We start from the raw sequence: 13,281 nt of genomic DNA on the forward strand, positions 1-13,281 counted from the left end.
ATTTTTTCTATCATTGACCTTAAAACTATTGTGTATTACTTATATTAATATACAGTTGACTCACTACTATAATATACAAGTCTATTGTTTCGCTATTCGTATCTGTTTTGAATTGGGAAAACATCCGATCCGCATCCATATTTGAGAACCATCCGCTCCGCATTCATATTCGACAACATCCATATTTGCATACATATTCGTTTTGAAAATATGATAATGGGTATGAGAAGGACACTATTCAAATAATTCGATCCGCATCCAATCCGTTTCCACCTATAATTAGGTATGGCTATAGATGAGTTTGTGCTTCGTTTCAGCTAACCACATGTAGAACAGAAGTGTGCAGACATGTTGCCCTGAGATTCCGTGTAATATATGATGTCCTAACTATATCAGCACAAGTGCTTATCATTTGATTAGAAAGTAGCAGCAGTTATTGGTGGAAGGTGGGTACCTTGTGAGCACGAAAGTATCTATTCCCATTGTTCCACAATATAAAACGTTTTAACAAGTCTTCGTTAATACATTTTATATTGTGTGACGGATGAAGTAGTAAACATCAATAAAGGCATAATAAGCTTTTGGTGGATGCTCAGAGTAGCATAAAACCTTTTTTGAACCATATAAAGTGGATGAAACAAGCGACCCAATTAGCATGTGTTGTCGCCATTCAGGCTGGTAACTAACAACATCTTCGAGTTAGACCTTAGAACACACGTGGTTACCGATTAGTATCTTGAATGACACAGACAATCAGGTAGAGACCGTAGTGTAATTTTGTATAAAAGGAAGAAGAACAGTACAAGCACACATAATTCTTTTGAATTAACACTAGTTGTATCGCCGAATCAGTGTTTGTATCTGCATAAGTACTCGAACGATCTAGGTAAACGGTAGATGGCAGAGAAAGCGATGTTTAGCTATAATAATACTATCTTAAAGTTCCTGAAGAACTATGACCTTACTTGAACTGCACCAATAGCAACAGCAGGGATGCATTTTTTTGCGAAATCAGGGAGCTTTATTGATTAAATTACAGGATTATAGTCACTATGTAGAGTATTTGCGAGAAAACCTGTGTTATTATTGACCCACAAGCATCTTCTCCTATCCGAACTAGCTTGTTTAGCACAAAGATGAGCTGCATTATTTGCTTCGCACCCAATAAAACTAATGCTAAAGGTAGAGAAAGCTCTCTTAATATCTCGAATCTCCTGACAAATTGCCATCAACCCTGATCTATTTTGATCATCTCCGTTGCATTGGTTTACTACCTCCTTTGCCTCGCTTTCGATCACCACCCGTGTGTAGTCCCTCTCTTCGGCTAGAATTGCTCCATCCCTTATTGCTAGGGCTTCCATTACACGTGCATTTGCTGCGTCCGGATACCATTTCGCCTGAGCCCTAACTAGATTACCATGATTATCTCTTACCACCAAACCTGTACCTCTTGACATGGATTCCTAGGAAAAAGTTGCGTCGGTATTGATCTTAACCGAGCCTTCTCCTGACAGCAGGGATGCATGGGAGGGGGATTAGTGGCAAGATAAGAGTCCTCATTTGGATCACTCCAACTAATCAGCAACCCAACAATGCTGCTGCAAACTGAAAATGCTCTGTTGACAGGTCTTACGAGTACCTTTGCAACAAACCACTGTCAGAATCGGAATAACTGCAAGCTCAATCGTCTGAAACCATGGTATATGAGTCCGACTGAGAATTTAGGCGAACAACTAAGCCTTATTTGGCAAACAAGCTCGTTTAAAACAATAGAGATCACAGCATGGAAATTTCGGTGCCATCAACAACAGAAACAGCACGAAGCTTCCGTTACGACATGCTTACAAAGCGTTCGACGAAATGCCACAACCAGCCGGACCGCTGCTGAAGGTACGGGCGTAGCTACGCGATTCAGTCGCGGAGCACGACGGCCGGGTCCCTGGACGGCGGGAGGTCGCCATCCCCACCGGGGTGATCAGGCTGTTCGGCGGCGTCGTCGGAGTTGTGGTGGGAGTCCATGGCCTCCTGAGCGCGGTCGAGGTAGGGCTTGAACCCGACGCGGTAGGAGAGGTAGCCGAAGGCGGCGGAGCCCAGCACCACGATGGCCGACCGGATCGCGTTCTGCCGCGCCCGCCCGCCGCCTCCCATCCCGGCGGCCCTCTCTCTCTCTCCCTCGGATCGCGAGTGGGTTGACTTGAGGTGACGATGCGCAGTGTAAGCTGTCGCTGTACTGCTCCAGTCGGTGTTCGCCTACCAGAAGTTCACTCTTCAGTGTTGGCCTCGCCTGATGGTTCCACCGTACCATGACGTGCCAGCCATATCACCATATGGATCGATCAGGGATGATGAACTGTTTCAAAGAATTGCAATTCACAAGAAAGGATCGAAGATGAGAGTGACGGCTGCTTGCTTTCAGAATATGCCTGACGGATTCTTGGTGGTGGAGTTAGTGGGTGTAAAAATAATCGCAAGTGTTGTGGAACTCTGACTTATCCCACGGTATGATTGCTGCACCCCCATGGGGCTCTCACAGTCGTTTGGATTTTCGGCCGTCCGATCGAGCTGACGTGGCGCGATCTCGGCCGGCCGTTCGTCCAGGGCGCTGAGGCCCTCCCGCAGACCCACTTTTTATCCATGGGTCGAAAAAAAGCCCCGCTCGGCCCGTTCCTCCACCAATCCCTGGCGCGTCTCCTCCTCCTCCAATCCCCTCCCCGCACCTCCTCCTCCTCTAATCCCCTCACGCGCCATGGAGAAACCCTAGCCGCCGTCGCTCCCGCGGCCGCCAACTATGGCGCCCCTGCCCCTTCCCGCTCACCCGCCCATCGCGCCCTACCCCTTCCTCGCTCATCTCGCTCCTTTCCCCATCACCCCATCTCCACGACGGTTCAATGGCGCCAGCCTCGAAGCAGCGGAACTCGACGAAGCTGCGGGACGGGGCAGCGAAGACCGGCGGCCGGGGAGAGCAGCCGGCGGCGGCGAACGGCGGACGGCGGAGATGGCTGGGGCGGGCGGGAGAGCGCCGGCGGCAGGGAGACGCACAGGGGCGGGCGGGCGCACGGGGACGGCGGCCGTCCTGGCGCGGTGGGGCTGGACGGCGGCGGATCGGGGCTTCTCCTGTCTCTTCGTCATATGTGGCAGCAGCGCAGGTCCGAGCTCTCCTCTCTCTCTCTCGCTCGATCCCTTTTTTTCCTCTCCATCTATCTCCCTCTCTTTGTGCTAGGGCTCAAGGTATGGTATGGCGATGGCTTATCAGATAGGAGATTCGAGCAGACAACTACTCTCGGTATGGATGCAGTTTAGACCTGCTTCATGAAGTTCCATTGTCACAATATCGCAAAACGATTGTGAATCTGCATATTCAATTTCATTTGCCACGGTTGGTGTGCTCATCTAGACTCGTTTCAAATGTTCCGATTTCAGATCTCAAAAGGAGGAGGTCGTTGGGGTCATTTCCAATGGTGTGGAGCTCCATCGTTTGCGCTGAACGGTTCCGACACCGGCTGAGATTTGTCCGATCTAAGCATCCATATTCTTTGCATGTCTTTTTGGTTGTCGGAGAGTCCAAAGGGGAAAAATAATTTGTATACATTAACGCATTTACAATGACTAATATGTGAAAGATGAGGCTCAACATCATTTGAACTATTTCATGTAATTAGGGATTAAATCTTAAAATTTTGTATAAGGCAGAAGAGGAGAGTTCCGAAATAATTCAGTTACGAACATATGGTATCTTATGTTTAGTTTTCCATTATGTGCCTGATTTTCCTAAAAAAATGGTGGAAATTCTGCCACAAATTTGAGTTTAGCTTTGCTAAACTTGAGATATAGAATAACATGGAGATTTAACTAGATAGAAGATTCTGCAATAATTATTTTGCATTTTCTGCAAATTAGTCATAATAGAACTCTTCAAGTGATCATTTGTAATTGGCATTCCCTCAGATATAATGTGTAGGGTATTTAATTTATATGAATTTGTTGTTCTCTGATGTGTGCAGTTTCCAATCACAAGGACGAGCTGTATAGATATGAGTATTGTTTGCCTTTCAGTGTATGTTCCATGAATTTACATGGGGCGCACCTTCAGTCCTAGGACAGCAAACCAAAGCGTATTGGCACATGTGAGCTTCTTTACATTTATTCTCTCTCTTCTTCATTTTTTTTATTATGCCCCCTTTATATTCAGATTTTCTATCAATAGTTTGCATATGGGGCCAGCGACCTTTTGTTTTATGGAGATTTGTTGGGGCTGTGCTCTGATTTATCTGTCGCTGCCGGTGAGAACCGCGAAAAACTGTTGAGAGGTGGAAGAGGAGACCCACGACAGCGCGTCGCAAATCTGACCGACGCTTGTGCAGTGACCGCCTCTCCTTGGCATCACTTGAAAAGAGAAAGTGGAACGGTGATGCATCACCGGAGAGGATGCTGAGGATTATCTTGCCATGTGCATGCTTGGCTGCTAGGTATCTTGCTAGGTATCTCTCTCATTGTTGTTGTTTTTTTTGGAGTATATGCCAATTTTGCTTCCTTTGGTTAACGCATACAAGACAACCATAAAATAGGGCCTGCTCATTCATTGGTGGAGAGTCTCACCAGGAATTTGTAAACCTTCTTCTAATGGGTATGTGGTTCATTTCATCTTCCTTAACCGTAATTTACTTTCAATTCATGATGTTAATCATGAGAGAGGATTCGACTGTCATGTTGCCTTTGTGGCATCAAATTCCCTGTGTGATCCAGCAAATTTATCAAAATGATGAGGTATATTTTCCTTATCTCTGAATTTTCACTATTTATTTGAAGCTTGTAATTACCAGGTGCTATTAATTAGCTAAATATTATCTTCTGGATGTCTTTTTGATTCAGGTGCATACGTATGTTTGAAATACCTTTTAAACATTTTAAACTTCTAAAGTTTATTGTCTGATGTTCTCTTCCCATCAGGGAAGCAACATGCATATACACAAAACAAATCAGCCATTTTCAAGAATAAGGATGGTAAAGCTTGTGTAGTGATATTTTCTTATCACACAGGGATCTTTGAATTGAGGTAGTTACAAAATTTCCTGTTTTTTCGTTGCCATGCTACATTTCTCGATGAACATGCTGCCATGTTGCCTTTAAGATTACATATTGGAATAATGTAGTGACTTATATACATATTATCAAAGTATGATGGTGGAAAATGGTTCCTTCTTTATGTTTGTTCATACAAGTTTCTACTGACTTCTCTTTCATTCATTCATTCTTTCTTGTTTTCACATGCTTTTCAAAATTTGGACTGCTGGTACTTAATAAATGAAAGATATCGAGCTATTTACTCATCATTTTTTTATTGTTCTCCAACTTGGCTAATAAAACTATAAATTGCAGCCTGCTAATACTACCCCCAGATACAAATTGTAACACTTTAAGTCTTTTTTGCAGTATTTAGCCTAGCGTTGAACAAATCAATTGCCCCGGCAGTACCCAGCTATTAATATTTATGTCACAGTTTCATATCTACTCAAACACTTGGTTATGACATCAGATATATAAGTGTTCTATATTGAGTTATTTGATGGTACAGTTTTGTATAGCAATTGTGACACTCAAGTCTACTTTTTGGTTTATTTACTCTACATGAAACATAGCAATTTATCTCGCTTGTGAGCAACTGTTCAAGGTGTTCTTTTCACCATGCATCTCAAATGCAATCAATCATATGCATCTTTATAAAACATGTCTACTTTGCAGACTGAACTTGTAATTTTGTGTTGTATTCCTGTCAGAGAGTATATGCTTTCTCTTCTTGCTGACAAAGTTGTCCAACATTTCTCTATTGAAGTAATACCAGCTTCTCTATGCATCAAAACATTGCCATTGCATCTTACAGATTGAACCCAGCTCTTAATGGATATGGACTGTAGATGCCGAATTCTTGATGTATTTCTAGATTCTAATATGCTTCCGTTTGCAGCATATTCTGTAAGTGAAATTGTAATCAGCTCTTATGTTGTTTGTGCAAAGCTTTCTCATTAATAACTTTTGTACTTCGGCTATCCTGACGTAGGTTCCTGTTGCCCTTTTACTAATTTTCTTTTCAGTTCTTACTTTGACGTGTGCTATTTAATCAGCATGGATTTAATATTGTTAACTACAATTGAATGTGAGCGAATAGTTCTCCATCTCAAGAACAACAATTTGATGGCTGTGTGTTTCCTTCAAAAAAATTATGGCTGTGGTTTTTGGTTTTGTTTACTTCTCATTTAAGATTGTTGGAACATAATAATTCCCATGTGTTTGGAAGTTAAATACCCCCATTTTTGAAGCTACTTCCATCAAATCGCAAACTAAAATAGTTGGCATACTCAAAGCAAAATGCTAACTGTGCTCAAGTTTCGGTCGTGCAGCATAGGATTTTCTTAAACAAGCTTCTATGCCATACTTCTTTAGTAATTATCTTTACAGTTATATGGTTATGATTGGTAAGTGAAATTACCTTGTGTGCGTAGCAATGTGGATAGTTGTCAATGAGGTGCAGACTCCAACCAGCTGTGCCTGCCATCAACTCCACCCTACTCTGCTTGCTCATGTTCTTCCCTTCGTCTATGCGCTTCTCCCTTGGCGTTCTTCGGACGACTTGACCATCTTTGGTGGTCCCGACCTCTTGCTCTGCAGGTGCACCCATGAGCCACCCCCTCTCCCCTCCTCCCCCGGCCCGACTGCCCCTTTTTTCCGTTGTCTTAATAGCCAATTTTGGTGTCTCACCAGATCGACAGGAGGAAAGCTCCACCGATTTAAATAGCATCTAGGCCAAGGATCTGTAGAAGAAAAGGGGACCAGTGTGGTACATTGTGACTTGTGAGAATGCAAGAACCAAGAGAAGATGGATGACATAAGATCATCACGGCTCCGTTGAGTTGACCCATACTGTCGGGCGTTATCTCTCTAAGTTCCACTAGGTCTCTCTGAGATTAGAAATGACACGGGCACACATAAAAGGAAAACTCCAAATTGAAATGCCTCCGGGACACACAGGCTGTCTTTTGTTCTGTTTATCGATTAACTTAACAAATAAATGGAACAAAAAAAAGTATTTTCATACCACAAGCCACATAGTAGGTACGCCACAGTGGTTGACTACATACGCCTCGCTCACATAGCCTCCTCTGCGGCGTCTTACAGCATCAGAAAAAGAGAGCATAACAAGCAACCTAAAGCATCTCACATGAAATTTATTCGTTCTCATCCTACCCACTTCGTTCTGTACATTTTTCACCTATTTCTTTTATCATTGTTATATAACATGAAAATCGGCGCAAATATCACGGGATCGTGCGCCAAGGCGCACATCTAAATCTAGTAAGAGATAATTTTTCAGATGCCGTGGTGGCACTGGCTATTTGCATACCATTTTTTTTAAAAAAGACAAAAGACAAAAATATGCTGCTGCCCAGGATCGAACTGGAGACCTTCAGTGTGTAAGACTGACGTGATAACCACTACACCACAGCAGCTTCTGCTTATTACCAAACATACAATATACTTATTCCTTAATTTTACGTCCTTCCTGTGGTACGAGCACAACTAAAAGGAAATTTACAACCGTCAACTCGATTAGCCACGGTTTACGGTTACCGTGCCGTTGTAGCAAAAAAAAAAAAAAAAGAAAAAGAAAAACGCACTTGTTGTTTCCAGTACTACCATGTCTCGAACGACCGTCTCGCTACGTTTGCTTCACGGACTGATTAAAAAACATTCTGTAACGAAGCATGGACTTCCAAAGACCACGGTGCAATCTCAACAATTTGCTTACAATTATACACTATATAAAGTTTAGATGGATTCAAGCTCTTAGGTTGTTTTGGACACTGTTTACGGGCTAATTTTTTCCAATCACCTGTAGACACGTAACCCTCATCTTCTCTTTCTCACCGTGTAACCACATGGTAATTTTTCGTCTGCCTTTTTTTTTGGTACATAGGGTACCGGTTACCGGTTCCTAGACCTCATTCATCCTTATTGCCTCTAGCTTCTTCCGGTTAGGATTTATCTGCATTCTGCAAAAAGATCTACTGGGTGGACCCTACCATCCACCGCTTTGACCGAGTCGTGAGGGAGAGAAAATCCCCAACGCCTCTCCTCCCTATCCTGTTGGTGCACGACCGCCCCTCGCCCTCCTCATCTCCGCCGCCGACCGTGAGGCCTCCATGGACGGCGCTGCGGGGAGCTCCTGGATGGGTCGGACGACGACCATGGTCTCCACCGCATCGCTGTGTGGTGTTGCTCTCGCCGGGACGGCGACCTCAGGGTGGCATGCGGCGGCCTCGGGGCGGAGTAGGCGCGGGCCGGGGATGCCGACCACCGGCCGGGGCAGGCGCGTGCCGGAGGCGGCGCCCTTGGGACGGAGAAGACGTGGGCCTGGGACGATTATCTTGGGGCGGCGGCAGCGACCTTTGGCCCTTGGGGAGGAGCACACGCGGGCTGGCGGCGGCCAGGTTGGGGCGAAGCCGGCCGGGGCCGGCGGCGGCTGGCGGCGTCCATGTTGGGGGCCTCCTTCCTCTCTGCAGGTCGCCCTCCTCTCCTCCACGCCCCTCCTCCTCTCTGGACAGCAAGCCCATCAAGCTATCAACAAGGTCCTCGCGGTCTTGTGAGGGGGTGCCGTTCGTGGCGGCAACGGCGAACTACAGAATTCAGGACCACGATGGGATCCTCGACGACGTGTTGTTCTCAACAGGCCTCCTGGACGTCCGCCGCGTCGAAATCTCCGATGTGGCCGGTTGGGGATTCTCCTGCGCCGGTGACATAGATGAAGGTCGTGGTTCTTCTTCTACTCCATCTCTTCTCGGAAGAAGAGGAGTGTGCCTGCTTCCATGACCCCGAGGAGGGATTATTCTCGGCCACTGGCGTCGCAAGCAGCACGACCCTCCCCTCGGAGGCCGCCCTATCCTCTGCACGTCCCCCGGTACCAGCACTCTCTTTCTTGATAAGTCACCAGTTTAGTCCTCCGTTTATCCATGTTGATTCATTCGACCAAACTGTGTATGCAGATGAAGTTGTGAAAGTTAATCTGAAATGGCTTTTGCATCTGCCGCCAAGGCCACCGGAGTAGGCAGAAGTCCGCTCCCGGTGTTGAAGTCCTTCCTCTGCATCTGTTTTCTTGGTTGGTGGTAGGTCCTGGTTGTTTTAGCTGGATTTGTTTTTCATCTGTTTTGCAGATCGGTCCGGTCTGGTGGTCTGGTGACACACATAGAGCAAGAAAGGCAAACATAGTCCTTATCATGATATCCATGTCAGCTATGAAGTATGCATACTACAAATCTCTTGATGTCAATCTTCTTCTTCCTACCAAGTTCGCATGATGTGATCTGCTCCACTTTGCGTGTAGATTGGTGCCGGTAGTTAGCGCCTACATCGCAGCCAAGAAGAGCAAGGTAAGTCATTAATGTCGTATGGTGTTACTCATGGATGTCCTCTGTGGGGTGCTTGCGCTTATATTTTTTTGTCCAAAAATCTCGACTGCTTTTCTGTATCTCGCACTCCATGCCAATGATCTATGTTTAATCTTTGTAGACACAACAAGCTTAGAAGTAATTTTTCAGCAAGCTACCTGTTTCATGATAATAATAAGCCCCTGTCATGCTAAATGCAAATATTGGTGGGTTTCTTACCTGTGGATATTCTTTGGTAGCATTATCTATAGATTTTAAAACAAAGTTGGCCATGGAAGTCAAGGTGATTAATGATGTGTTTGGAAAGAGGTCATAGGTTGATAAATTGGTCGTATCCTATACAATTTGGTTTCATTCTGAACGAATACCATGTACTCCCAATTATGGTCGATGTGAGAACAAAACTATAACCTCTAACTTGAGAAGTGCCTGAACTAATAATGTTAGTGGACAGGATTTTCAGAGATAGAAGCTTTCATAGTTTCTTGATTACAGTTGATTGAAGGTTTCTTGGTTTTCAGGCTATCCAATCTACTTTTCAGTATGCATGTGTATTATTAATGCAAACAGAGAAGGGGCTAAACATAGGCTGTATTACTCGGAATCTTATCTGTCATGTACCCTCATACTTTCCACATGAAAGGTCGAAGAAAGACTGGACAAGGACTCACTACTGGAAACTCGGTTACTAATTTTTGTACAAATACATTTAGAAAATAGAACTTTCAGACTTGCTGATATAATGATTAAACATATAATATAATCGTGGGATGAGGTTTCAGCATTCGGAAGGAAAGGGTAATGTCTACCATCAGCTTCTTATGCTTTCATTGTTACTCCTGCTGGTTCAGGTACCACTTCAACTGAAGCTTTTTGGCAGTGATATTACTTTTTAATTCATATTTATTTGGAGCAAGTTATAGTTTTACAATGAATAAGATCATATTAATTTATCTCAGAAACATACCAATTCTTCCTTTTGCATATTTCTGCCGTTCAGGGGGTCATGGGCAGAGATGGCGGCATTTGCCATCCCGCGTACGGCTAGAAAGCTAGTGATGCTAACAAGGCAGTGAAACACTGTTTATAGAAAGCAGGTAAGCCGCATATCCATTCCAGAAGACCATATGTGCACCTATGAATTGCTTAATATTTTTGTGCTCTTTTTGTTTAACTGATCTGTATGACTACTATATAAACTTATTTGTATGTATTCTTCATACATTTATATTTAATACCTATGCTAAATTATCAGTTATCACCATGTATATTGTAATGTACGACTCATCATTCTTTTCTACTGTCCGCGCAACAATATAATTGGAAGAATGTATGGTGTTTTGTATTGAGTAACTCCAATATATATTTATTATGAGCAGAAGTTCTAGCAGCTAGAAAACGTTAACAATGATTTTTTCTAATTTATTAGCTACTACTTTAGCGACAAGCATTGTTGATGATTTGCTCTAATCTTTGCCCCCCTGAAGTGCAAGTGCTGATGGATTCTCCTGCTGCTGCCATGAGTAAACGGCCTGCCAGTGGTCACCGCCAACGCATCGCTTCACGTTCTTCGCCTTTGTGTAGGCGGTACATCGAGAGCTAGGCGAATTCCTGTTCCGGTGATTCCACACCAGCCATTTTTATTTGCTCTACTGTTGACCCTTTTTTGTGCCATCTGTTGACCATGCCGAGGAGTATTTGGTGTTAATTATTCTATGGATATGGATGTTTGGAGGTACAGTTGCCAGGGATACTTCCTACTTAGTCAGTTTCACTGAAGTCTTCTTTTGCTCTGAGCAGCAACATCTTATGTCAAGGACTGATATATCTGTTTGATATTTTTGTTGTTTATCTTGGTTCAATTTTTGTTGTTTCAGAAATTCGGATCTATGTCATAGTCCATTTAAACCAACCTGATATGACAATAACTTTGTGATTGAAAAAACAAAACCCCACATTAGGGATGAGTATTTATCCATTTAGTTGTATTTAGATATTTCTACATTTGAATTTCTCTGTTTGCTAGCAAGCATGTCATGATTTCATTCGCCTGTTAATTTAGAATTTATCAATTGTGCTCTCACTAATTAGTTTACACTCATTCTGAAGTAAAATGATGTGTTCATACATTTATTGTAGCTATCGTTGTAACATGTCTTATGTAGATTTTTGTCATTATATATATTACCCTATTTGTGACAAATAGATCAAGTCCAAATTAGCCTACTGAAGTCTTTTCATGGTATACATAGTTTTCATTTCACTAATTCAATATGTCTGAGATAAGGTAACCATTGTATAATAAATGATCCAGTACGTGATAATCGAGGTCTCCATGAGTAGTAGTGTGTTATCACAACCATTTAAGAAAATAGTTCACAAAGCTTTATTTTGAGGGTCCAATGGTCAATCTTAGCTATACATTGAAGTGTAAGCATGGTTGCTTTACATTAAAAACACTATGTTTTCCTTTGAAATCCGAAGATCGAAGCTAGGACATTTTTTCTCTCTATATGTTTACTGCATATTTTTCTCATTAACTTTTCAATGTACCAATAATTGATTTTAATTTTCCATGGACAGTGAGCTCAGTACTCACACTTGACAACTTATAGCTTCCAAGACAAGTTTGATGTATCAGATACAGAGGCACAACATGTTGATCTGGAATCAAGAATAATCACCAATGCCAAGGCCCTACAAGTCCTCGCTCGAAGCCACCCTGCCACTTCGGGACCAACAAGGGAGATTATCATCATCCCCTCATCTGACGAGGAGGATGGCGATGCGGCGTACTATGGAGCTTCAGACCGACCGCCTGCAGCAGAATACAGATAACTTTGGGCACTAGCAGCGCCGCATCTCTGAATCTTCAGGTTTCTCTCCACGCAGTACCTGCCTTCACTTGGTAGTCTGCCTAGAAAATGCACAAGTACCCAAAAAGCACTCAAGATAGAATTGTAGGCCGCAATGCGGGACCAGTATGATCTGCTTTTGTTTGCCAGTAAAGTGATCGCTGCCGTCATCTATATTCTGTTGTTGTAGTCAAGCTCTAGCTAGCATTAGACATTTTCTGATGGACATGGATCCTCTGATATATAATGAAGAAGCATCAGTTAAATTATCTATCGCAAAAGAACCCACTGTGTAACGATCATTGCCAGTTTATGTTGTACATTATCTATTTATATTACTGTTGATAATCTATTTTCGGCCTTTACCTGTTCATTCATTTTACTAGCCGTGATCCTCACCAGATGAAACCACAGCACGAGCGTTCCATTCTATCTCCACTTACTCTTTGTTATGTTCATTCCATAGCTGTTATCTCACACCATTCCACAAACTCTGAATGGCCACGGGCGCGGCGTGCCGCCGCGCCAATGCCTCCTAGTAACGTGTTAAGAGCCGATCATGTCTAAGTGCTCTAATATAGTGCCCCATATGTAAACAAGGATGTGAGGATATCAAACACTTATTGTTCACCTGCATGAGAGCAAAGGAAGTGTGGATCGTTCAGGCTCGGTCATTCTTGAGGAGATTCTTATTAGCCCATCAAAACAATCTTCTGTTGTTGGATTATTAGGTCTAAAGGAAACTATACTGGTTGCATGTTGGTACATATGGTGGCACGTCGTGAAGCGGTGAAAGGAGAGAGTGTTGCCAATGCTAAAAGTTCAGCGTTCTCGATACATGCGATCACAACAAATTATGGTGCAGCGATGATACGTCCAATTTGCATCACTATTTTATATCATAATTTGCTGTTATTCATTGATATATTTCATATTGGGACACAATACTTATGTTATTTCATCTATTTTGCATGTTTCATGATTATTTG

At 43.3% G+C, this 13,281-nt stretch overlaps 1 protein-coding gene, 1 long non-coding RNA gene and 1 other non-coding gene across 4 annotated transcripts; 1 reads left to right on the forward strand and 2 right to left on the reverse strand.

Annotated features, from left to right (window-relative positions):
- Positions 1-1,732: 1,732 nt before the first annotated feature.
- On the reverse strand, positions 1,733-2,148 carry LOC124648412. Its single transcript, XM_047188185.1, has one exon. The coding sequence runs from the start codon at positions 2,146-2,148 to the stop codon at positions 1,912-1,914; it is 237 nt and encodes a 78-aa protein (XP_047044141.1). The 3' UTR covers positions 1,733-1,911.
- Positions 2,149-7,429: 5,281 nt separating this feature from the next.
- Positions 7,430-7,502, reverse strand: TRNAV-UAC. Its single transcript has one exon. It is a non-coding gene; the product is annotated as a tRNA-Val (tRNA).
- A 1,012-nt stretch (positions 7,503-8,514) lies between these two features.
- On the forward strand, positions 8,515-12,565 carry LOC124707261. Of its 2 annotated transcripts, XR_007004779.1 has the most exons (5): positions 8,515-8,950; positions 9,036-9,289; positions 9,374-10,288; positions 10,438-10,534; positions 10,925-12,565. It is a non-coding gene; the product is annotated as an uncharacterized LOC124707261 (long non-coding RNA). The 2 variants fall into 2 exon arrangements; XR_007004778.1 differs by having other exon boundaries at positions 10,438-12,565.
- Positions 12,566-13,281: the final 716 nt, after the last annotated feature.

The sequence above is a fragment of the Lolium rigidum genome, chromosome 4 (assembly GCF_022539505.1).
Source record: "Lolium rigidum isolate FL_2022 chromosome 4, APGP_CSIRO_Lrig_0.1, whole genome shotgun sequence".
Classification (NCBI taxonomy): domain Eukaryota; kingdom Viridiplantae; phylum Streptophyta; class Magnoliopsida; order Poales; family Poaceae; genus Lolium; species Lolium rigidum.